This window comes from Leucopleurus acutus, assembly GCF_964270905.1.
Source record: "Leucopleurus acutus genome assembly, chromosome: 4".
Taxonomy (NCBI): Eukaryota; Metazoa; Chordata; class Mammalia; order Artiodactyla; family Delphinidae; genus Leucopleurus; species Leucopleurus acutus.
Genome location: NC_139146.1, coordinates 42,925,397 through 42,951,921, shown reverse-complemented (window position 1 = coordinate 42,951,921; position 26,525 = coordinate 42,925,397). Strand labels below are relative to the sequence as shown.

The following is a 26,525-nucleotide window of genomic DNA, read 5'->3' as shown; positions in this document are numbered from 1 at the left end:
AGCATGCATAATGTAAGCATTTAATAGGTATCTATTAATGGTCATTAATACTTGTTTAGACCACAAGGATGCCATTTAATGGATTGAAACAGTAATTTAAGAGTAGTATGCCATGTTGGTAATCTAAGAAGTGCCAAGCAAAAGTTAAATACGAAAAGGATTTGGGTCGTTTATTATGAAACAAATAAAGGTGGAACTGACAAATTCACAATTTGATTCAACATGAAATTTGGAAGATTCCTAACTGGCTCAATTCTTTAACTTCTAGGTTAATGTAAATATTTACAGAAAACTGAATGGGTTTATTTTCCCTTTGAATACCTACACTGTGGCAGCTCCACTGACCAGAAATAATTGTCCCAGCCACACTGTTTCTGTAAGAAGCAGCTCATGGATTTTACGGACGTGGAAACAGTGGAGGTAGCTCCCAGTATGCAGGTGACATTCAGACATGTGACTTCCTGATTCAGAGCTAAATAAGAAACTTTCTGACAAAATGAAATGGGCCAAAAGACAAAGGTAGTTATTCTTCATGAACTGCAGACATCTGTAGTTCATTGCCAAGGGATCACACATACATTAGGACCCAGCAGCTTCCATAAGGTGGCAGAGGACAGAAGCAGGTAATTAAAGCCTAATAACTATTGGCTGATGAATAGTAAAACAAAATGCTTGGTACCTTTTTAAGCATGTCACTCATCTATCAGAAGCAAGAAAGAAAAAAGAGAAGGAATAAGAGACTTCATTAACAGACATAATCTATTTTAAAAAACTTTTGTTTTTATCAAGACGGAGTAAAGTAGGGGATGTTAAGAGTTTCAGGAGTTGCTACTGATTTTTTAGACAGTTCCATGAGTAAATATCTTTAAAAAATCATATGGAATGGTTCAGCATGGGATGATAGTGGAGGGGAGACTCTAATGGGCTAATCCTGGCAGTTGCTGTTAAGTGGAAAAACAATTCCAGGTTGTGGTCCCTACTATTTAGGGCAAGAGCTTCTCTCTCCTTTCTGCCACTTTGTGTTTAGGATGCCAGGATCCTGTCAGTGCACAAGTCTTCCTTATCAAGGAGCAGCAGAGTCTGCCTTCCACAGGGGTTTTTCTTACGCCCTCATTTTGGAGGTCTGAGAGAAATGCCACATACAGCCACAGTGGGGCAGTGAAAAGCCACCAAAGGCAGCAGCTGACAGCCTTGATATCTCATTTTAAGGAAGGCAGGCCATAGGACCCTTAAAACTTCTGCAGGAGGAGGTCAGTGCCTGGGAAGAAGGCCAAGTACAAAGGCCCCTCTGGTTTTCAGCTTTTCAGCTTTTCAGCCCCAGTCACAGACTGCTCTCTCGTGGTTTGGAAGCTCACCTCCAGGTGGAGTACTAACTGACCGCTTTTGCTTCTGTTAAGAATACATAGAACTAGCAAAATCATCTTTTCTCTGGGAGCATTTTTCTGTGTAAACATGCTTTTTGACTTTCTCTTGAGTTTGTACATGAAGAAAAGCATTCCGAACATGTTTCCCTTCCTAGAAATATTTTGAAATGTATATATTCTAACATGATTTTTGGAGAACATATTTGTCACAGCTTTAGTGACAAAGGCTAGCATATAAGGTTAATTTGAATTTCATAGATTTGTTTTTCCAACAATCCTTCATGTTTTCCTGTAAATGCCTTGCAAATAGGAAATAGTATTTTTCTCTGTGACCCAAACTGTAATAGTGGAAAAGAAACAGAGGAATGTGCTCATTTTTTTTCATCTCTGTCTGAGTCTTAATTACAGTGGATAAAGAGTCAGCATAATAATTTGGGCAGTGTAGCTTAGTAGTTAACATTTTGGAATTTTTATTTGCTTTTTTAGGCAGCTGTATTCCCAGTGCCTAAAAAATGCCTGTCACACAGAAGATGCTCAGTAAATATTTGTTGAATATATATGACTTAAAGTCAGACAGATGTTTAATTGTTAGCGCTGCCATTTACTTCCCCGGGGTGAACTTGGACAGTTCAGCCCCATTTTCCTCATCTCCTAGTTGAAGACCCACCATACAAGACAACTGTGAGTATTCAGAGAGAGGACACATGTCAATGCCTGACAGAGTGCTCTGGACAGAGTGACAACTCAGCACATGTTGTTGGTGGTGGTGGTTGTCATTACTATATTAGTTTATAATAATAAGAGGTCATGATCAATCTTTCTCCCAAGTCTGATAAGGGCAGTATGCATCAATGCTGCACAAGTATGTTACATTAAGAAAGTATCTCCCAATTCTGAAGGTTGGGAAACAGTTGCTAACAAGTAGAAGTTCTAGAAATTCTTTTTCTCTAGAGCTGCGCAAAATTAGAGTACTTGTGCATATACTTACTTGTTTCTGTCCGAAGGCACTGAAATAAACTGTGGTGACCCCTGAAGGTCACCTGGTTTTATGATCCTATGAATTGATTCAATATACAACATGACCAGGGACTTGAGGTCAGATTTAGAAATTCATTTCAGCACGCTTGCCAGTAAGTGTCAAGATAATAAAGCAATCTGCTTTTCTACTTTCATATTTCAGTTTCTACCCAATGAGAAAATTCTTCTAAAAGTAGAGCCTGTTTATATTTGTCTTGCTTTGCTAAAAGTTTAAATTGCTGATTGACCTGATTATTGACTCAATGAAGTACAGACCCACACAGCTGTTCTCTAACCTTCATTCTGTCCAAACCAAAAGAGTAGTAAATGGATACTGAAGTAAGGAAACCTCTGCTTGTGCCATTCAGTACAATTTTATAAAAGCATGGCCTAGCAAGCATTCCTCAGGTTTCGTCCGCGTCAGACATGCAATTCCAGAGAGTACGCAGTTACCTTTTCTCGAACCGACTCCCCAGGAACCAGCTGAGGCTCCAAGGTAATGAACAAGGTGATGTAGGAGCCTTCACTCAGGCTTCGGACAGCGTCAAAACCCCGCTCAATAATCACACTTCGTTCCTTACTGTAGCCCAGAAGAACTGGGGGAATATTGATTTTAAATGTCCCATCAATCTGTGAAGAAAATACAGTTCTGTAAACATCCTGGTGATTTTCCAACAGAATTTCAAAGGTAAGTGTCAACTCCTCATCATCTGATGAATTCAGTAAAAACTGCTCAGACTGTATTCAGGGCCCAACCCGTCTCTCCAGGCTTGTCTCCTTAAGCTGTCACAGCAAGGGCTCTTTCTTTCCCTGCCTTCTTTGCTTGGTTCAGCGGAACATGTGCTAGTTATGCAAGTTGATTCCAACACTAGGTTGCCTGTGTTCAAATCCTGAATTAAACTCAAAGTGACTCAGCTTGTGCATTTGTAAAAAGGAGATAATAATAGTATCTACTTTGTAGGGTAATTATGTATGCTGAATGGATTAATAGATGTAAAACACTAAGAAAAATGCCTGTCCTGTGCTAAGTGCTCAGTAAGTGTTAGCTGGCAGCCAGTCCCCTTTTCTGGGGTGCCTCAGCTTCCCATCTCCACCTTTTAGAATGTTAATCATTTTTCAAGGCTCAGGCCAGATATTATCTCCTTCGTGATTTGTTTTATCTCCACCAGCCTTACATACAATTGCTTCTTTCATTTATTGCATTGACACATTCTGCCAGACTTTACTGTTGTGTGCGTATTTTATCATGTTCTTTTAGATAATTGTTCTTTGCAAATAGAATCTGTATTGTGCTCTTTTTTGTATCATCCATCTCCAATATACCACAGTGTTTTTAATACACAGGAGGTGCTCAATGAATGTAGGCTGAGCGAATTACAAGCCTCTTACATAAAATGACCTAAATTATGTAGAGGTTCAAAAAGGCAGAAGTTCTTACTCCTTTGTAGTCAAAGCAACAGTAAGTTTATGGAAGACTGTCTAGTACTACAAAACTACTCAGGGCTAGACTTTGAAATTCACAGATTTTCAGAGAATCCAATTTTTATTTCAGTGAATATGTCCTCTAGAGAGGAATGAAGGAAGCTCTTATTTATTTTCCTCTTTACATTGGTGGAGTTCCCCCAAAGCCTGTATGTACCCAGGCAGATGAGAGGGTACAAGGAGAAGAAGAATATAAATACAGTGCTGTATAAAGTACAGCTGAAATAACTGGGCACATCTGGTCTGTAGAACAGATAGATGAGCCAGGAGGGAATGGACACTGTCTCCAAATAGTTGAAGTGTAAGAATTTAAGACAGAGTCTCTCACCCTGGGCACTGTTGATGTTTGGGGCCGGAGAACTCTTTGTTATGGAGAGCTGTCCTGTGCATTGTAGGGTGTTTGCAGCATTCCTGCCTCAATACACTAGATACCAGTTGCACCCCTACTAGTTTCAACAACCAAAAAATGTCTCCAGATATTGTCAGATGTGCCCTGTCGGTTCATTTAAGAGCATGAGCTTTGGAATCAGGCAAAACATTTAAAATGACAAATGTGATAAAATCATTCTCAAAAGCAATATTGAGATGTATAAACTCAGAAGTTGAATAGGTCTCTCTACTTTTACCAATCTCCTTCTTCAAGGATAAGCCAATGTAAAATGTTGGAAATTGGTAAAAGTTGAATCCCAGATCTGCTGTAAACTTTGGGATTTGAGTAGTTACTTACCTTTCTAGGCTTCTGTTTTTTTTCATCTATAAAATGGGGATAATAATGTCTATTGAGCTGTTGTGAGGTTTAATTAAGGTGACATATAAACTAGCTAGAAATGGTATATATCAATAATATGCACCTGATAAATATAGTTATTCCTACTATTATTACCAAATTAGGAGTCTCCTTGTTTTGTATAGCTCCAAACCAGGACCTATGAATGGGGGTCCCAGGGAGGAATTTAGCTTATGGCACAGTTTAAAGAAGAAATTTATGACAGAGATATTGGAAAGAGAGCAAGCTACCTCATGAGGCAGTAAGGTCCCTACTTCTAGAGAGTATGGGTATTACTAGGATATAGTAAAGGAGATTCATTTATCAAGAAGGAGTTTGGAGTAATTACTTCTGAGTACCCTTCCAAATGTAACGTCAAATAACATGGGCAGTTTGATTTGCAAAATGATGTGCTCTTTAAAATTTTTTTCATTTCAAATCTATTCGAAGAGGGAAATGTAAAATTTTTGGCACGCATATAGCTGCAGCATCACCTGTAGACAGTCCCTTTGGTCTAGGGAGGATTGCAATTCCAAATGATTCTTGAAATTCCAACCAATCCAAGCCTCTCATACTTGAGTTTTGTTCTTGGCCTTGCTTGAGACCATGACCCAGGCAGCATTTGCTCTAATGTGGTCATCACATGTGGATTTAAACTGTTTCCTCTTGTAGCTGTGTGAGATTAACACAGTCTTTGGCTCAAAGCCTCCTGTTGCTATGGATTTAATACTGGGATATTAAAGCCATTTCAGAATCTTTAACTGTCTCAGATTAGAGCTACTATGCCATTCAAGAATTGTTAACCTAATGGATCCCCTTAAGCAAAATTGTTAAACTCCGAAGAATGGTATTTTAGTTGAGCAAGGCGCTACCAACCATTTTTCATTTTTGAAATGGTGAGGACTCTGGAAACATTAAAGCACTTGATTAAAATGGGCCATCAACTGGCCTGGTTGTTTTCTTCAAGTTATTTTCAGGCTTCTGTATCCACTCCACTTTTGTCATTTTTGACAAGTTTCTACTTTGTCCTACCTTCTTCACTTTCATTTAAAAGTTAAAAAATTCTCAGATTGGCAAAGTTGTACATTAACTACTAACTGTAAGAAAGACAGATGTTCTAATAAGTCATGCAAATATGACAGAAGATCAATGGCTTTATATAGGGATTTTTATCTTTCCAATAGTGGCCTTGCACATAGGTTCTCTCAGTGTTAAGGGTATACTTCCACAAAAAAACCTTTAACAGGAAAAATGGATAGAGCAGTTCCCTATTCCTGTGAAAGTCTTACTTTTGATGCTTACCCTTGCCTGGAAATATATCGTGCTAAATGGAATTTTCACACATCCCAACCAGTGTCTCTCAATACGGGTGTGGATTCCACTTCCTCTTTCACGGTCATCCTAAAGGAGGGGTGGGAAGTGATAATTGTTTAACAACTCCGGATAGGAAGTAAGAAAGCAGCAGGATTTTGGCTGAAAGCCCGGTAGGTTTAAGTTAAACAGATCTAAGTCACATTCTGGTTAAGACACTTAATAGTTCTGTGACCCTAGGAAAGTCATTTAACTTCTCTGAACCTCAGTTTCCTCATCAATAAATTGGGAATTTAACAATCTACTTTGTAGGGGTATTTTAAAATTAAGACAGTGTATAAAAAGCCCCTAGTACAATTCCTGGATCATAGCAGACAGTCAAGTTGAAAATAAAAAAACTGGTTCTCTTCCTCCCTTCTTTCTTTCCCCGTTTATACATGTCAGGTTTCAAACATTCCAAATTTTGGGACTGATGGGGTTCAGGGCAGGCTGCCCCCAAATGTGCCAAAGTGGCACATGGATTACTTTGAATTCAAGTTACTTGAAAAGCAGCTGGTGCAAAAACACTCTGACCCTCCTTTGTCTGCAGAAAGCAGGAAATAAATCTGTGTGAAAGGTGCCCTCCCTGCACCTGGGGGTAGAGAGACATCCTTATCACCAGAGACAGGGAATCCAGGGCTGAGGAGGCTGTACAAACAAACCTTGTTATTTCTTTACTAATTTACCCCAAACCAAACATCTATGTCTTGTCAGTTCTTCACAAATTTATTGTTTCTTTGTCTAAAAGGTATAAAAGCTGTCTGTTTTGGTCACTTCCTAGATCATATATCTATGAGACCTTTGTACATATAAAATTAAAAGTTGTTTATTTTTCCCCTGTTAATCTGTCTTGTATCAGTTTAATTATTAGACCAGCCAAAAGAACACACAAGCGTAAGGGGAAATTTTCTCCTCCCTGACAGGACTTAACACAATGGGTAGAGGATAGGAAAATGAATACAGACATCTTTCTCAAAAACGTGAACTTACCTCTAAGACATCATATAGAACTTCATCAAAAATGTTGATGAACACATCATCTTTCACTGACTGCAAACTGGTGGTGCTGTAATCCCCATTGGGGGCCCTGCAAATGGGTACCCATGATCAGGGAGCATGAAAAGAGCAAAAGAGAAATAATGAGTACTCAAATGTCCAAACTGGAAAAATACCTGAATATGAGCATAGATAGGAGGACTAATGGCAGTTGTCTCATTTAAAGGATTTCTCTAGCACGGAGACCCTCTAAGGTAGTGCCTATACTCAAATGGCAGGGCAGTAGACAGCAGGCTCCGTGCAGAGAGACAGACCCTTTTGCTGGCTTGTCCTGGTGAGTCTCACATCATCTCCCAACCATGGTGAGCTTTGCAAGGAGCCAGCTGGCTACATACAAGGTCTCCAGCTGATACTGGTGCTGGTATGTGGACTTCCTAAGCAACTGGGCTCTGGAAGGTGCTTCTCTGTCAGACCATCCCCTGGTCATAAACCTGTTGTTATGTGGCTGGTTGGATGGTCCCTGCTTCCCACTCACTTTCCCCACAGATAAGTAAAGCAAGGTAGGGGTGAGGTTCATCTCTTATAACATCACCAGCTCTGAGTCCAGCCAAGCCTGGCCCAAACAGGCCTCTCCATGGCCTGGCTCAAGACCAGGCTACTGCATCTGTTGTGCTGAGCATTTGCCTTTAACTTTTCTCGTTCTTTTTGCTTGTACTATGTATAAGAGTGGTATCTGTTTCTCCCTCTGACTTAACTAGTTCTAACCCTTGCTCAGTCTCTAATTTACTATTTGGCATTAAGCAAGTCACCTTTCATCTTGAGGTTTTAGTTTATTTTCTATAAAAGTAGAGCACTAGACTAGATAATTTCTGGGTTGCTTCAAGATCTGAAATAAAGAGTCTTTTAAATATGTAAAAGCATTTAATCAAAAATTTTAAAAATGCCTGTGTATTTCTGATGAGGGAGAAAGCTTAATTTATGGGAACTAGGGAGCTTCAAAATTACTTACAGCTTCCAGAGTTGGGGAGATGGGGAAGAAGAGAAAAACAGTGTAGAGGCTGTGGGATTGAGGGACTGGGAAGCTTGGGCTGTAAGAAGCCAGAGCCTGGAGAGGAGTGGGGTGTCCCAACAATGAACCCAAGTTTCGGAAGTTGGATATTTTCCCATTTTATTCTTGATTGGAGTCACTTGTAGAATGAGGAAAATATGCCTACCTAAATGGAAGTTCGAGTTCTTCATTCCAGCTGGGGTTTGGACCTTCAGCTGTAGTTGTATGGCAAATTGTTCGCTGAAATGAAACTTCTACAAAAGGACGTACTAAAACCTTAAAATCAAGAGCAAAGAATCTGTAACAGTAGAATTATTTTGATCCTAACAGAGGTAAAATATATTTCTAAATGGTGTGTTTCCAAAGAAAACAGGGCAGAAAACAGACTATGAACTTTCTAGGCAATTCTTAAAAATAGAAGGGGCAAGAGTCTAAGTGGAGATCCAGCACTGGGGTATTTCACCTGGCCGAGGGGGTAGTCAGCACTGTGGGTTGCGCTTGGTGTGGTTGGGGAAGCAGCATGCTTTTCGCTGAAAGTCCTTGAAGATCTCGATGGCTGCTGGAATTTGCTAGGAGAGAAAATGTATGAAAGAAATAAATGGCATGGAAAGTCTAATTATATACTTTGCAGACGGTTTCTCCAAAGATGTATGGTGTTGGTGGCTATGGTGACAGACATACTCTCTAAGCTTGTTGATGCTTCAGAAGTCTTTTTGCATGCTCTGGTCCTCCTCAGTCACCTAGTGATTACGAGAGCCTTCCCAACTTTCATCCATAGGCCTGCATGTCTGGCTGGAATAGAGGAAAGGGACCTCTTCTCTCTGCTCTCTCATGGGTGCCTTTTCCCCCGTAATTGAGAACCTCAATCCCTCTCAGGTAGCAGAATCCTGAGCTTCCTAACCAGCCTGCCCTGCCTCCATCCAATTCTGGTCCTTTCCCACTGTATTTTCTTTGAACGTGCACTCTGCAGTAAACACGAGCTATATATCCCAGGTAAGACATCTCTCTCTGGGCCTGCCAAGCATCAGTGGGAAAGGCGGTCAGGGATTCCTAGCTTGAGTTAGGATCTATGAGTCTTGCCCTCTTTTCCTTTTGAGCTGCCATTCTTAAAGGGAGAAGTGAAGGTCATGTCCAGAGATCCTCTCCCAGATACCTTCCCCCTCATCCCAACAACCCACTTGCATATTTGTTTTTCGTTTTTATAAATTTATTTTATTTATTTATTTTTGGCTGCATTGGGTCTTTGTTGCTGAGTGTGGGCTTTCTCTAGTTGCAGGGCACGGGGGCTACTCTTTGTTGCGGTGCATGGGCTTCTTATTGCAGAGGCTTCTCTTGTTGCAGAGCACGGGCTTTGGGCGCACGGGCTTCAGTAGTTGTGGCTCGTGGGCTCTAGAGCGCAGGCTCAGTAGTTGTGGCACACGGGCTTAGTTGCTCTGTGGCATGTGGAATCTTTCGGGACCAGGGCTCGAACCCATGTCCCCTGCATTGGCAGGCGGATTCTTAACCACTGTGCCACCAGGGAAGCCCCTGCCTATTTGTTTTGAATTTTATGGTTTGCCAAGTATTTCACATTCATTTGCTTAGCAAAGTACAAATTATCTTTTTCCACCAGACTGTTTACCTTTTCACAGAAAGGGTTTCAGACAAACTATGAGGCAATGAAAGTAGAACATTTAACACAACAGCGGCCAGAGAAAACCTTTTCCTGTTTGGAACACTGTCAATTACATTATTACACAAACACTTGTTAAGTACCTACTATACTTTAGGCCCTGTGTTAGACACTGGGGCTGCAAAGGCAAATAAGATAAACTTCGGCTCAAACTAGATAAACAAATAATCACAATATAGTGGGATATATGTTAGACTAGAGGGGTGGGCATGGGCCATAAGAGTGCAGAGAAGGAGTTGAACAATCCTATTTTAGTTGCAAGGGCAGAAGGTTAAGATTTGCGTGGGTTTAGTGCAAGAGTTGATATTTGAACTGACTTGATGAGTTTACACTGAAATGTATAACATATAGGATCAACTATGCTTCCCTGTAATTATTTGAATGAAATGGTTTAACTCTTAAAAAACTTCATGGAAACCAAAAATAAGAGAAACACCTACATATCTTTTTAAAAAAAAACAGCTTTTCACCCCACAGTTAAACTTTAATGCAATCAAGATGAATGTTGGGCTGTGTGGCTTAAGGAAGCAATGCTATGGCACAGATTCAAGAGCTTAAATGGACATTTACATATAACAAAACACTGAGAATAGCTGGTAATGATCAGATGTTCTGTAATGGGTGGAAGAGTTAGTCAGCAGAAAAATAAAGTAGGGCAAAATAATAGGGGGTGGATAATTTAAAGGGAAGACCCTAGGGACAAAAGATGCCAGAGGCTAGCAGGGTGTGCTTCTGTGACCAGAGAGCTGGATGACCTTGGGCAAGCCACTTACACTCCCTTCATTTCCATTTTCCCTTTTGTAAAATGGAGACAGTAATAGTAGTGAGAAGTAAGTGAAATAATATAAATGAAAGTGCCTAGCATAGTGCCTAGAACACGGTGAATGTACACTAAATTATAGTTTCCCTCATGACATTGACAAGGGCACCAGCAAAGAGAAGTAATTCTTGGTCCTTCCATCTCTGTTCTCTAAGGGGATAAGAAACTTTGCCTCACCTTACCTATGGTGAGGGGCTCCCCATTGCCCCAATGTAATGAAATACAGTAGAAATAATTCACTTCTCTGAGCAGATAAAAGAGAAGTCATAGTTTTGTGCTCAAACACATGTTGCAGAATCTAGAATATATACCTTTTGGGTATCTGCCCAGCTCTCACCCACTTCTCTGAGAACTGTCCTCCATCTTCAGGACAGGTCCTTGTGACCTGCCTCTCTGACTGTAGGTGACTAGACATGGATCAACACCTGACCCAAGTTAGGATCTTCAGATTCACTCCTGGGAAGCTGACACCTGGTGGGTGGTACCCTGACAGGATGGACCCCTTCCATCACATGGAGAAGAATAAAGCAAACCCACAGAGGGAAGCAGGCAAGAGGAACAATGGGGCCTCTGAAGAAGCCCATTTTAATCTTTACTTCTACCATGTAGTCTGGCTGTACCTCTTGTTCTTGAGTTCTATGAGATATTCCCAATAAATCCCCTCTTTACCCTGAACTGACTGATTTGGTTCTGTTACTTGCAACCAATAGGGCCCTGACTTCATTAAGAACCCTCTTCCTCCCCGCCATCCCTGCCCTCGGCCCCCACAGAGTAACAACTATGTTAAAAACGAGAGTGAACGTGCTCTAAAGAGGTTGGATCCTGCACATTCCATCCCAGGGCTGTTCAGAGGGCTCTCACCTTGTCGTTGGCTTCCTCACTGGAATGTCATAAGCCCGGATAATGTTCACCAGCAGCTTTATGTCTCCATCAGACAGGTTTTGGGCTGTCACCTTCTTCCGACCTTTTCTCCTTGGCCTCAGTGGTCGTTTTTGTTCTGCCAGCTTGAAAAGGCTCAGGCCCAAAATGCTAATGATTACAGAACAAGATTAGGATGCCAGGGAAAAGAAAGATCTGGAAAGTCTTGAGACAACTTCCCAAATGCTGCCCCAAGGTCCCTCACAAGCCCCTGAAAAACTCCTTGTCTTTTTAAGGAGGGTGGAAATTGTCAAGAAGTTCTCCCAAGACTGGGGAGAGCCCACTCTGTAGATTATTAACATTCATTTTAACTGCTGCCAATCAGAGGATGAAATTCATGTTCTGGTCCCTCCCTGCACTTCCTGCTTGCTGTCTGCCTTGCTTATCCACCAGCCCCTCAAACGTGGCCTGTGCTCTCCTACTGTCTGCTTTCACTCATGCCAATCCTGCATGCTGAATGCCTCCTTCCACCTCCCTCCTCATCCACCCACTCGGTTGCAGTTTCACCACTTTGCAGGGCCAGTATTTCCCCTTCCCCAGAGGCCCAGCCGCATCAGCCCGAAGCGGGGCTCCCTCTCCTGGGCCCCTGGAGCCCTCATTAGCCTGCTGCACTCACAGGGCAGCTGATGGTTACAGCCTTCTCAGGCCCTTCCAGGGATACCTCACTCTCTGCAGTTAGGCAAAACTAGGTGTGAATCCTGCTCACCTTGGGCAAATTATTTCACCTCTTGAAGTCTCTGTTTCATCATCTGTAAAATGGGGTTGTTGAGAGGACTTTGTGAGGAGGTGTATACAGAGCACCCTGGCACTGGTCTAGCATTAGAGGCCCTAACATAGTGACTGTTGGGACGATGACAATGATTATGATGCCAGTGATTATGTTGGAGAAGGGAGGGGGTGGAGACAGGAGGAAGGGAGGGGGAGCAGGGGGATCCTTCTCTCACATCTCTCTTCCTCTCACTGAGATGACCTCCATTAACACTTCCTAGAAGATGAAAGCAACGCAGGGAATCACGGGGGAGAAAGGGCCATGGAGAAAATAACTTAATTCTGCCCCAGAGACTAAACAGAAACACAACTGTGACTGCGTATCAGGAAGCTGACGTTAATGACTATGCCCGAGAGCCACAGAACAAAGCCAGCGGTGCAGAGCTGGCCTCGGGCTGGCAGCGCTCACGCTGCTCTGCTTCCCTGTGGGTATCAGAGCTGGCCAGGCGGCCTGCTGGACTGGAGCCCTCTTTCCAAGAGACACGTGCCAGCCGGGGAGACGATGGCTCCAAGGGGCTTCCGGGGGCTGTTGTTCCCAGTTGCTTCCCAGGGTCTTCTGTCCCACAGAGCGCAGAGGAACCACCATTTACCAGCACTTCTCTGGTTCAAGCAGAGTGCTAGGTGCCTTACGTATAATATTTCTAATCCTTACAAGTATATTTATCCCATTTTTCATATGAAGAAACTGGAGGCTCCAAGAGGTGATAGAATTTTCTAAATAGGAGGAGAGGGAGTTGGGGTTCAAAATCAGATCACCCTGACCACACAGCCCAGCTGCTGCTTCTTTTAACATTTACATATATTTATTCATTAACTCATTTAAGACAAGAATAAGCCCATTACATGTTAACACGGTATAAAATTATGAAAAATAACTATCCTTTCCAAAACAAAGAGTGCGAGGAGAGTGACACTGTTTTACATTTTTGCAAATCTCTTTTTTGATTTATTATACGTTTTAATTTATTTTTTATTTTAATTGAGATATAATTGACATATAACACTGTATACGTTTAAAGTGTACAATGTCTTGGTTTGATACATTTATATATGGCAATATGTTACCACTGTAGCATTAACCAACACTTCTATCTATCGCTTCACATAATTATTATTTCTTTTTTTTGTGGTGAGAATTATTAAGATCTAGTCTCTTAGTAACTCTGAAGTTTATAATCAGTATTGCTGACTATAATCACCATGCTGTGCATTAGATCTCCAGGACTGATTTATCTACTGGTTACAGGTTTTTACCCTTAAACATCTCCCCAGTTTCCCCCACCCCCAACCCCTACTGACTAACATTCTAGTCTCGGTTTTTATTAGTTTGGCTTTTTTAGATTCCACGTATAAGTGAGAATCATATAGTATTTGTCTTTCTCTGTCTGACTCATCTCATTTAACATAATGCCCTCAAGGTCCATCCATGTTGTTACAAATTACAGCCCATCTTCTTAATCCCTCTGCCAGGACAGCTACCTAACCCAAACTTGGGGACCTCAGAGAGAAACCTTTGCGGGGGGTCATGACATGGTACATCCCTTCTTTTCTCAATACTTTCTCCCTCTCAGAGAGGTGCCTCCTATCATGAGACTTTGCTGCCTCCCTAACAGTCAGCTTGAGAGCATCTTGGTGGCTGGGACCATTATATACAGAAACATTTTAATTTAAAGCCAAGAACAAACCAGAATTAAAAGAAGGAAGAACATACCCCGAGCCTTCAGAACTTAATGCAGAAAGTAAAGCAGAAAAAAGAAAAAGAAAGAAAAGAAATGGAAAAACAGCATGAAAAATCATCATCTATTCTAAAGTGTAATTTTCATGACTGAAAAACAAACAAACAAACATTCAATGACTGGACTCTGGGCCTGGAATAAAGAGAGAGGGTTTGCATGAATTTATGTGGGCACAGCCTCCCTTCTGTACGAGGATGGAGGCAAAGCCAAAAGAAGGGGCTGCCATGGATTGCACAGTTTTTTGTCTCCTTGCCAACTTGATGGTGGAGAGGAAGTACATGCATAGGAAATGACCTTTTCAGGAGACCAAGAGATTTAATCACAGGGAGGGTCATGAAGTTAACAGACTGTGCAAGCCCACCAGTATAGAAAGTTCTCTTTCATCTTTCATGCATCCACCTGAGTTGAGACCATCTGAGGATTATTCTAAATGATAGGGAGACAATCAAGCAAATAAACACAGTCAATTCCCAACTTCTATGTAAATATCCATTGTTCCCTGCTGCCTTTGCCCCTCACCAAACACATGGCAGCTCTGTGTCTCCGAGCTGTGGTGCTGGAACAGACCTCTCCATGCCACCCAGAATCTCAGTGGGCAAGTTCTCAGCCACCCCCACTGCCCTGTGATGGGAGAATAAAGGAGACCCCGGCATAGGGAGGCGAGGAAAGCAGGAGGATGATGTGCTGGAGGGGATGCTGTCAAAACTTCATGTGACTGGAATGAGAAGATAGCCAAGACTGGTGAAGTTCACCTGGAGGTGCTGGGAGGTGAGATGGGGTCCACTGGATGTGATGGAGAGGATCTCGTGTGACTTGTTCTAACAGAAAAACTCCAACTAGTGTAACATTAGGCATTAATCAGGCTTTACCAGTTTCCAGTATTATTAGGGGCCCAAATGCACACCATACACTGATAAAAATATTATATTTACATGAAATTTTTAATATAATACAATACAAATAATTTTAAAAGAAATAATAAAAAAGGTCTCTCTTTTTTTTTTACCTGATATTGGGAACTTCTTCTTCTACTACCAAATCCGAAAGAAGAAAATGGTGTTTTGCAATTAGAAAACGATTTATCACTGATTCTCTAACCTGAGGAAAGAAATATGTTTTATTTAAAATGTTTTTGTTCTATGAACGCACACTTCACTGCTCTAATGTCACCTCAGTGCAGGTTTCCAGACCACCTTTACTTTTCTCTGCAGCTCTGACCTCTTCGTATTGTAAATCATCCAGCTTTCCTCACTAGCATAAGCTCCCTAAGGCAGAGGGATTCTATTTTGTGCTCTGCTGTATTCTCAGGACCTGGGAAAATTCCTGGCAGATAAGATCATAAAATTTAGCTGAATGAATGAATGAACAACTACAAAAAGTAGGACCCGTCTCGAAGCACACACACTTCAGAACTGATTCTGAAGTTCTTCCCCTATTCAAACTGACTTGCTACGTAATTATTCTTTAAATAGAGAACCTCTTAAATGTCATAAATATTCTTTTTTTTTTTTTTTCATACATGAGCTACAGGGTAGATCAACCGGGTGAGAAAAATGTACTCTAGCCACTAGGGCGTTTCTTATAAGTTAAATTAAAGGAAGGAAGGACAAAAGGATATTTTGACTTTCTAGTGCAGAAGGGCAGTTAGTATGTCATTTATAAAACTTCTTTTTTTATTACAAAGGTAATAAGATGCAAAAATTCAAATATTAAAAAAAAATCATGACTTAGAAAGTTAAGTCCCTTGTAATCATACCCCCTCTTAAGATAACCACTGATAATAAACTGAGACACATCCTAGTGTTTTCAGCGTTTCTGCATCGAATACACTCCCCTTGGTTCCTGAGCTAGTTCAAATTGGATTTTTATCACTTATAATCATGAGTCCAAACTAATACAAAGGAGAACCAAGTAACCATGTTCCAGAGTTGAAGATAGCTGTTAATCAAATTTAATCTGTAATTATGAGAAAATAAGCCTACAGGGGTTAAGAATAGAGACCTCCCTCCTCCAACTGTAGGATGTTGGCTATTTTTCCCCTATGAGGACTGTTTAAAATGGTTTTCCTTACCTGCTGGAGGTACTTGGCTACTGTGGCCCTGTGGGTATCTATGTGGTCTTTGGTTTCGATTACATTTCTGTCTCGTAACCGTTTCTCATAGTCCTAAAATTAAAAGGAAGCCATACTTTTATGATTTTAAAATACTAGTACTCTCTCATGCCCTTTTTGAGATCAGAGAATTATTTATCACATGGGGTTTAAGTCACAAATTATGGTTCTAAATGTTCCTTCTGGTTCCTTCTGAACTTTTGGTTCAGAATTGATCTTTGATGCAGTATCCAGGATTTGGAGTTACTTGATTGAACTGCCTTATAAGTAGAAGAGAAATCTGTAATTACAAGTTACAATGTTCATGCAGAAAGTAATAGAGGTAGTAGAGTCGCTGTGGTTCAAGATGCTAAGCTCACCCAAACAAGATGCTAAGCTCACCCAAACAATTAAGCAGGGCCAAAGCCCCTGCTTAAATGTTGCCTTTTATATTTCAAGTAAAGCAATTATAGAAATAGTAAATAGCATCTGGCTGCAGCTGACTTGCACCTACTTGAAGGAGAGGAATGGCTGCCTTTGGCTTTGTCTTCTTAGGCCGCTGCACTTTTCTCTTTTTTCTATCAATAAAATTCCATGGGGTCCCCAGGGAGATGCCATGTTCCCCTTCACTCCTTCCCTGGTCACAGCTGAATGCCCAGGGTGGCCCCTAACCCAGGCTGGGTGGCTCAAAAGTTGTCCCCAAGATTTTTAAACTCGGGACAAGAAGACACACCTCTCCCTCCTGGCTGAGGCTACTAGATGTGAACTTGGATGATATTGGTGACCAAGTGATCAAATAGAGAAATCTGTCTACAATGGGGGAAAATGAAGTCACCATACCAAGGAAAGCCCAGACAGGATGGTGAAGGGGCCTGGCAATAGTTGGGTGTCTTTGAGATGCAGATGAACTCCTGTCATTCACATGTTTTAGATGTTTAACTCTATTTTGTGATTTCGTTATCTAATAAACTCCCCTTCGTTCATAAGCTAGTTCAAATTGGGTTTTTATTACATAATCACAAGTCCAAACTAATATAAAGAACCAAATAACCGAAAATATTCTCCCAGAATAATTTCTGCAAGAAAAATCATACAGTCCTGGTATTAACTTCTAATGGCTCTCCCTTTACCTCATCAAACACAGACTTGTCTGGCTTTCACTGGCTTGCCCCATATACACAAGCCTATTACCTATAACTTCTCAAAGACTCCCTGCTCCCATTCCCGCCATGTTCCCTCCTCTGCCGAGCCTTTGTGCATCCTGCTGCCTGTCTAGGGTGCCCAGAACTGTTCCCCACTTCCTTCCTGGCCCCCCGCGCCAAGGCTGCTCAAATCCTACCCACCTATTTTCCCTGCAGTGCTTACCATCGTGCTTTGTGCTTAGTAAATACTTACTGGATTAAAATGGCATTGAATTCCTGACTAAGGCACAATCCTTTGCCACGTTAACACTTAAGAGACTCTTCAACCCTACACCTCTAATTTTTCCTAGTTTAGATGTCATTATACTGAGACAAAGATATTATTTAAACATTGGATTCAACAAAAATAATGGGAAGGTTATGTAAAGTACTACAAAAGAGGAACTAATATTGCTACTGAGAACATAGCAACAACAACAAAATACATACATAATAGTATACCAAATGGCACAGCAGATATTTTATTAATAATAAAATAAGCGAATTTCTCACCTGGAATACCTTTTCCATAATTTCTCGGTCATACATTGGAATTTGTTTATAATTTCGGAATTCTGGCACCCCTTGGCTTCTAAGACCAAGAAGCCTGAATCGTTTGGATCTGTTTAACTCCTCATCTGAAACAAAGTTAAATTCCTGTTGTAGCTGTTCCAGTCGAAAGAAATCGGGGATGTAGGATTCACCACTGGTAGCAACCTATAAAAACCAAGAAATACAAAACTCTAGATAACAGGCAGATTTCATCCAAAGAAACTTGGCACTGAGCTTTTGGGAATGACGTTTTAACAGTTTTAGGCAGAGAGACCTGAAACATCCATCATTTCATTTAAAGAGAAAATACACTAAAATATAATGGTAATGAGGCAGATGCTACTCTGCCTTTTATAGCTACTAATATTCATTTAGTAGCTATAAAAAGTATCATGAATCATTTTTCCAGAGAAATAAAAGTTAAAAGGTTCATTTTTGGTACGCACGCTCCTCTAACAGTTGTCATGAAAATATACAGACTGAAAAATATGAGATTTATATCAGTGTATTACCAAGTGCCTACTGCAAATAAGATTATTCATATACATAATGAATATAAAGTGTATGTATTTTAAAAGTATTTTACACTTTAACATTTTAAATATATTTTAAAATATTTTTAAAATATAACTTTTGGACTTTATTTATGCACAAATGTAGATAAAGGCCCTGGAGTCGGCTGATCAGCTTCACTTGGCTCCACAGCCATGCTCTCCTGTCCCTGCACAGCACCTCATGGCCTTGGTCACAGAAAAGTGAACCAGAGATGGACCCAGGCACCAGCCTCCGATGCCCCTGTACCCTGGTACAGAAAGTGCGGCTTCAGCACCACTGAGAGACTAGCAGGTGTGGGCTGCACTCTGCCCAGGTGTCTGCTTGTTCCTCTGCTGGGTGCTTTGCCAGCTGCAAACTCCTCCTGGGCAGATCTCTGCTTCTCTTCAGGGAGCAGAGATCTGATGGAGCTTTGCAATGGGAAAGGTGATACTGCTGTGAAAATCCTGGTTCATAAAAAAGAGGCCAGTCAGGAAGGCAAACTCTGTGTTTTGTCCTTCTATGGGAAGCAAATAGTTAAAAAGAAAAAAAAAATGAAGGAGACATATGCACTATATTATTGTCAATTTAAAGCTAGTCATTGAAACATATCAATAATTTGAAAGCTTTATATGAAATAGACTACACTTCAGGTAATATGGCCTATTCTTTTTTATTAAGGTGGATATTTTCATTTTAATTAATAAAACAAAAATGAAACAATGAAGACATATATTGGGACTTCACTCATTCACCAATTATGCAAGAAATGTTTTGGTTAAATAAGATAATTTATTCTTTCTAATAGTTCTCTAAGTATCAACATGCACTAAATATCATGTTGGAAGGAGATTTTATGAAGATAAAAGTCAGAATAAACCAAAGCTTGCTTTGGGACTTATCTTAGAATCACTAGGGGGGAAGTGAAAGTTTTCATCCTGGTTATAGTTACCCTACTTATGGACTCGAACTAAGAAACGTGATCACGGAATGTGTAGCTATGGCCACTTTCTGGATCATCTACTTGTTTATTAGGTTTTGTGGGAATTATGAACTTGGGAGTAAAAGCAATTGTATTTGTTACCAAGAGAAATCATTTACTGACTAATGTTCCATTTTATTTACAAATTCATTGAAGAAAGAATTTTGAATGTTATGATAGATACAAGCAATTTATATCAAAAACACTTCAATGAAACCTAAAAGGTAATCTAATTAATCATCCAACAAGAAAACAAACAAAACCACCATTTCTGAAAATGCCCCATCAGCCCTTCAAAGTATGATGGAAAGAGCACAGGGCCTGAAATCACATCAACTTGGAGCCGTGTCCTTACCATCTGTGGGGTGTGGAGCAAGGAACCCTGAGTGTCTGGGTTCAGTGTCTCTCCACAGAAGGGGCAAATTGAAACCTTTCTTTAGGGGTTTTACAGAGGTTAGAGGTAAGAGTAACAACAACAGCAGCAGCTGATGTTGACCGCACACTGACTGTGTGCCCAGCTAGACGTTGATCCGCAGCAGCTCATTTCCTCCTGACAACACTGTGAGGGCATCACAGGGCTTAGGGGCATGAGTGCTTGCTTTCATCACACAGCCAGTAGGTACAGAGCTAAAATTTAAATCTGTCATTCAACCCAGGCTTCATGCTCTTAAACACTATTGCGCAGGAGAACATATGGGAAAGAAAATGTGTGTCAAGGCCCAGCCATTTCTGTTATTATCACACCAAGTGGAGAAGTGGTGCGTGTCCAGATCTCCTGCCACATTACCGAGATGAGCTGCATCAAAGGGGCATTGCTGGGGTCATTGGGGTCAAGCTTGGACTCTGCTGCCCACTTGGCCAACTTTTTCATGTCTGTCAGTCCTGATGTGCCGATAGATGAGATGGCATCTGCTCTCTTCAAAGCGCTGAAAATGAAAGTTGATTCCGTGAGACCGACTTTATCACAGAGCAGTTTGCATTAAGACCACAAAATCCCAGGGACAGCACTGCTTAAGGAGGCTATTCCCTATGAGAGAAAATCTGATCATAAGGAAGGACTTTTGACATTTTTCTTTACTTGATGGTTACTATTAAATATATTATAAGCATAATAAAGAAGTCTGAATGGTGGGAGAAAGTATTTTCAAAGCACACATCTAATAAGGGATTAATATCCAAAAAATATAAGGAACTCATACAACTCAGTAGCAAGAAAACAAATAATCTAATTAAAATGGGCAAAGGATCTGAACTGACATTTTTCCAAAGAAGACGTACAAGTGGCCAACAGACACATGAAAAGATGCTCAACATCGCTAATCATCAGGGAAATGCAAATCAAAACTATAATATCACGTCACACCTGTCAGAATGGCTATAATCAAAAAGACAAGTGAAAACAAGTGTTGGCAAGGATATGAAGAAAAAGGTAGTCCCTTGTGCACTATTGGTGGGAATGGAAATTGGTGCAGCCACTATGAAAAACAGTACGGAGGCTCCTCAAGAAATGAAAAGTAGAACAACCATATAATCCAGCAATCCCACAACTGGGGATATATCCAAAGTAAACAAAATCAGTATCCCGAAGAGATATCTGCACTCCCATGTTTACTGCAGCATTATTTACAATAACTAAGACATGGAAACAACCTAAGTGTCCATCAATGGATAAATAAAATATGATACATATGTATAATATATATATCATATGTAGAATATTATTCAGCCGTAAAAGAAGGAAATCCTGTCATTTGAAACAACTGGATGGACCTTGAGGGCATTATACTAAGTGAGATGATCTCACTTCTATGTGGAATCTAAAAAACACAAACTCATAAAAACAGAATAGATTGGTGGAGGCAGAGGTGAGGGGGACGGAGAAATGGATGAAGGGACTCCAGAGTACAAACTTCCAGTTATAAGATGAATAAATTCTGTAAATCTAATGTACAGCATGGTAACTATAGTTAATAATACTCTATTGTATACTTGGAAATTGCTAAGATAGCAGATCTTAAAATTTCTCATCACAAGGAAAAAATTATAACTATGTGTGGTGATGGATGTGTTACCTAAACTTACTGTGATAGTCATTTTGCAGTATGTACAAATACCGAATCATTATGTTGTACATCTTAAACTTATACAGTGCTATATGTCAGTTATATCTCAGTAAAACTGGGGGAGAAAAGAAGTATAAATAGAAGGAATGCAACTGTGACCCTGCATTCCTACAACTCTGCCCAGTGCATTAAAGTGTCCTGAGTCCCTGATCCAGACTAGTGACAGGTGCCTCTGCATCTTGTGCAGGATGCCCAGAAGGCCTCATCTCCCAGATAACTGGGGACCACTTGTACCTAAAATAAAAGAGAAAAAATAAACACTTATGCAACCAACTTAAGCACCAACTTTGGACATGATTGAGTTCCAAGGGGGCCAGTGTGGTCACCTTGGTTGAGTTGGGGCTTTATTTTATTTTTTTTGAATTTAATTTTATTTATTTTTTTATACAGCAGGTCCTTATTAGTCATCCATTTTATACACATCAGTGTAAACATGTCAATCCCAATCTCCCAATTCATCACACCACCATCCCCATCCCCTGCAGCTTTCCCCCCTTGGTGTCCATACGTTTGTTCTCTACATCTGTGTCTCTATTTCTGCCCTGCCCGGTCATCTGTACCATTTTTCTAGGTTCCACATATACGTGATAATGTACGATATTTGTTTTTCTCTTTCTGACTTACTTCACTCTGTATGACAGTCTCTAGATCCATCCACGTCTCTACAAATGACCCAATTTTGTTCCTTTTTATGGCTGAGTAATATTCCATTGTATTTATGTACCACATCTTCTTTATTCATTTGTCTGTTGATGGGCATTTAGATTGCTTCCATGTCCTGGCTATTGTAAATAGTGCTGCAGTGAACATTGGGGTGCATGTGTCTTTTTGAATTATGGTTTTCTCTGGGGGTATATGCCCAGTAGTGGGATTGCTGGGTCATATAGTAATTCTATTTTTAGTTTTTTAAGGAACCTCCAAACTGTTCTCCATAGCAGCTGTATCAATTTACATTCCCACCAACAGTGCAAGAGGGTTCCCTTTTCTCCACACCCTCTCCAGCATTTGTTGCCTGTAGATTTTCCGATGATGGCCATTCTAACTGGTGTGAGGTGATACCTCATTGTAGTTTTGACTTGCATTTCTCTAATAATTAGTGATGTTGAGCATCCTTTCATGTGTTTGTTGGCAGTCTGTATGTCTTCTTTGGAGAAATGTCTATTTAGGTCTTCTGCCCATTTTTGGATTGAGTTGTTTGTTTCTTTAATATTGAGCTGCATGAGCTGTTTATATATTTTGGAGATTAATCCTTTGTCTGTTTTTTTTGCGGTACGTGGGCCTCTCACTGTTGTGGCTTCTCCCGTTGCGGAGCACAGGCTCCGGACGCTCAGGCTCAGCAGCCATGGCTCACGGGCCCAGCCGCTCCACGGCATGTGGGATCTTCCCGGACCAGGGCACAAACCCGTGTCCCCCACATTGGCAGGCGGACTCTCAACCACTGCGCCACCAGGGAAGCCCTGTCTGTTGATTTGTTTGCAAATATTTTCTCCCATTTTGTGCATTGTCTTTTTGTCTTGTTTATGGTTTCCTTTGCTGTGCAAAAGCTTTTAAGTTTCTTTAGGTCCCATTTGTTTATTTTTGTTTTTATTTCCATTTCTCTAGGAGGTGGATCAAAAAAGATCTTGCTGTAATTTATGTCAAAGAGTGTTCTTCCTATGTTTTCCTCTAAGAGTTTTATAGGGTCCAGTGTTATATTTAGGTCTCTAATCCATTTTGAGTTTATTTTTGTGTATGGTGTTAGGGAGTGTTCTAATTTCATTCTTTTACATGTAGCTGTCCAGTTTTCCCAGCACCACTTATTGAAGAGACTGTCTTTTCTCCATTGTATATCCTTGCCACCTTTGTCATAAATTAGTTGACCATAGGTGTGTGGGTTTATCTCTGGGCTTTCTATCCTGTTCCATTGATCTGTATTTCTGTGTTTGTGCTAGTATCATATTGTCTTGATTACTGTAGCTTTGTAGTATAGTCTGAAGTCAGGGAGTCTGATTCCTCTAGCTCTGTTTTTTTCCCTCAAGACTGCTTTGGCTATTTGGGGTCTTTTGTGTCTCCATACAAATTTAAAAATTTTTTGTTCTAGTTCTGTAAAAAATGCCATTGGTAATTTGATAGGGATTGCATTGAATCTGTAGATTGCTTTGGGTAGTATAGTCATTTTCACAATGTTGATTCTTCCAATCCAAGAACATGGTATATCTCTCCATCTGTTGGTATGATTTTTAATTTCTTTCATCAGTGTCTTATAGTTTTCTGCATACAGGTCTTTTGTCTCCCCAGGTAGGTTTATTCCTAGGTATTTTACTCTTTTTGTTGCAGTGGTAAATGGAAGTGTTTCCTTAATTTCTCTTTCAGATCTTTCATCATTAGTGTATAGGAATGCAAGAGATTTCTGTGCATTAATTATGTATCCTGCAACTTTACCAGATTCATTGATTAGCTCTAGTAGTTTTCTGGTGGTATCTTTAGGATTCTCTATGTATAGTATCATGTCGTCTTCAAACAGTGACAGTTTTACTTCTTCTTTTCCAATTTGTATTCCTTTTTCTTCTCTGATTGCCATGGCTAGGACTTCCAAAACTATGTTGAATAATAGTGGTGAGCGTGGACATCCTTGTCTTGTTCCTGATCTTAGAGGAAATGCTTTCAGTTTTTCACCATTAAGAATGATGTTTGGGGCTTCCCTGGTGGCGCAGTGGTTGAGAGTCCGCCTGCCGATGCAGGGGACATGGGTTCATGCCCCGGTCTGGGAGGATCCCACATGTCGCAGAGTGGCTGGGCCCATGAGCCATGGCCACTGAGCCTGCACGTCTGGAGCCTGTGCTCCGCAACGGGAGAGGCCACAACAGTGAGAGGCCCGTGTACCACAAAAAAAAAAAGAATGATGTTTGCTCTGCGTTTGTTTATATGGCCTTTATTATGTTGAGGTAGGTTCCCTCTGTGAGTTGGGGCTTTATCAACAGGGCTGCATCTCTCATCACTCACAGTGTTTTACCTCCTCTCCTGAGGAGCTGGAGCTTTCACCCCCAGGAAATTTCTCCAGCATAAAACTCAATGAGACAAATGCAAAAGGCCTATATTCAAAGACTTAAACGAGCCTCCACTGGAAATGCTGCCAGGGTCCTGGCTGAGAAAGGCCTTGTTGTTTTTATCGCATGGGTACAAGCATTTGCACTGGATGGAGAGGGTGTAAAGGGAACAAAACCAGCCCCAGTCTGTTTTTCCACACATTGAAAATGACAGTCTTTGACTTGGGAAGTGTCTTCTTGGTGATCAAGATAAGTCCTTTTATTTTATGGAGGCAATTGAGACATCAGTGGTAAGATGATCCACTCAAGACACATCTATTGGGGAAGGACAGAAGCAAGACACAGTCCAGGCTGCCTGGACAGGCATCAACCACAAGGAGAGAGGGTCCGTCCATCTGGAGTGAACTAGTGAGGCCCAGAGTCCCTTTCTGCTGTTCTGAGTAGAAACCTAGGGCTAGCAATCAAGGAAGGGGGCTGAGAATAGGGACTTTCATATAATCAGAAGGTTCTACACCAATCATCATTTACAATGAACTTTACTGAGGGCCAAATATTGTTATATACAGCTATGTGCTATGCACTTTCCCCATTTGTGAAATTGGGAAAAGAATACTTCACAGTTAATTGGTGAAGATTAAATAAGGTAAAGTGCTTTACTAATAAAAAAAAAAACTGAAAATACTTGCACATAACAATAAAAGGAAAGAATGTGATATTGCAAGATTTTTCCCACTGGGTATTGTTCATGCCAATGCTGACATTGCTCATCAGCTTATTCCAGCCATACATTACCTTCTAAATCCAATATTCTGCTGTGACAATGGAGGAATTAAAGGAATCCCATTTTCTCCAATGGCCCATGCCACACTGTTGGACACTTTCCCCGAGGTCATTAGAATCAGTTGATTACTACCATCAGCTTCAAATGAGAAGGGTACTCCTGGGGAAACAGTAGATTAAATAGGATGTTGTTTAGAAAGAGGGAGTGAGCCCAGTACTCGTAAGAAAGCAGAAAGTAGACAAATGGAACAGAGTGGGTGGGAGTGGTGGGGATGGAACACATAATTCAAAGCAACATCACTGAACTTCAGGGAGTGACGCTCACCATCGGCCACTTGGCTCTATCTCTTGACAGCAGAGTGTAGGCATTATAATAAACGACGCACTTTGGAGTGGGACCAACTGCATGTATATTCTGGTTCTGCCACTTGACAGCTGTGTGGACAAATTACTTAACTTCTCTGAACCTTGATTTCATTGTGTATAAAATAGGGAACATAATAGTACCCCCTCTTATGGATTACTGTGAAGACTTTCATTTATTCATTCATTCAGTAGATACTTCTTTGCGCTCCTACTTCAGGCTGGCACTATTCTGGTCACAAAGGTAGCAGTAAAGAAACAAAACTGATAGGAATCCCTGTTCTCATGGAGTTTACATTCAAGTAGGAGAGACAGGATATAAGAAGATAAGTAAGAGACATGGGCAGTATGTTAGAGAGTGATAAATGCAAAAGAGAAACAAATTAGGGAAGGTGTATAGAAAATGTGTGTTTGGAGAGGCAGGGGTTGAACTTTCAGAAGGGGTGGCCAGGGAGGGCCCATGAGAAGTCACTTTTGAATAAAGGCCTGAAGAAAGCTAAGTGAGGCATGTAGGTATCTTGCGAAAGAGCCTTCTTGGCAGAAGGAACAAAGGCAAAGGCCCTAAGGTCACAGTGTGCCTGGAGTGAGGAACAGCATATTAAGTGAGGTAAAACTTGCAAAGACTCAGACATGCCTGGGAAACGCTGACCACTCCACAGATGCTATTGCTCATCTGTTGTAGCGACGGTAAAGCCTCACTGATTTGGCCCTCACTGATTGGACATTAGTGGTAAAAAAAAGTCTCGGGGCAGGGCATTTAATCAAGTAAAGGAAGTAAAGATTTTCAAGCATGAAATATAGCAACTTCATGCTTTGGGGAGTTCCAGTTAATATTTTTAACACAAAAACAATACCACTGTTAACCCTATAACAGCATCTTTGTGTTTTTCAAAGATCTTTCCTTCATACTGAACACTCCATCTTGATCTTCAGAATAACCCTATATGACATTAAGGGTGTT

The 26,525-nt window shown here is 40.8% G+C and overlaps 1 protein-coding gene across 1 annotated transcript in view; it reads right to left on the bottom strand.

Moving 5' to 3' along the window:
- CC2D2A (coiled-coil and C2 domain containing 2A) overlaps window positions 1-26,525 on the bottom strand; it is a gene marked incomplete at its 3' end in the record, with an annotated part of 135,600 nt that overhangs the window by 20,796 nt on the left and 88,279 nt on the right. The window contains exons 19-30 of the mRNA XM_082838732.1: window positions 25,214-25,361; window positions 20,060-20,198; window positions 17,721-17,924; window positions 16,009-16,101; window positions 14,944-15,035; window positions 11,377-11,544; window positions 8,487-8,592; window positions 8,190-8,299; window positions 6,970-7,066; window positions 5,932-6,030; window positions 2,835-3,011; window positions 680-700 (exon numbers count right to left, since the gene is read on the bottom strand). Coding sequence (XP_082694858.1) covers window positions 680-700; window positions 2,835-3,011; window positions 5,932-6,030; window positions 6,970-7,066; window positions 8,190-8,299; window positions 8,487-8,592; window positions 11,377-11,544; window positions 14,944-15,035; window positions 16,009-16,101; window positions 17,721-17,924; window positions 20,060-20,198; window positions 25,214-25,361 — 1,454 coding nt within the window. The remainder of the gene's footprint in view (window positions 1-679; window positions 701-2,834; window positions 3,012-5,931; window positions 6,031-6,969; window positions 7,067-8,189; window positions 8,300-8,486; window positions 8,593-11,376; window positions 11,545-14,943; window positions 15,036-16,008; window positions 16,102-17,720; window positions 17,925-20,059; window positions 20,199-25,213; window positions 25,362-26,525) is intronic.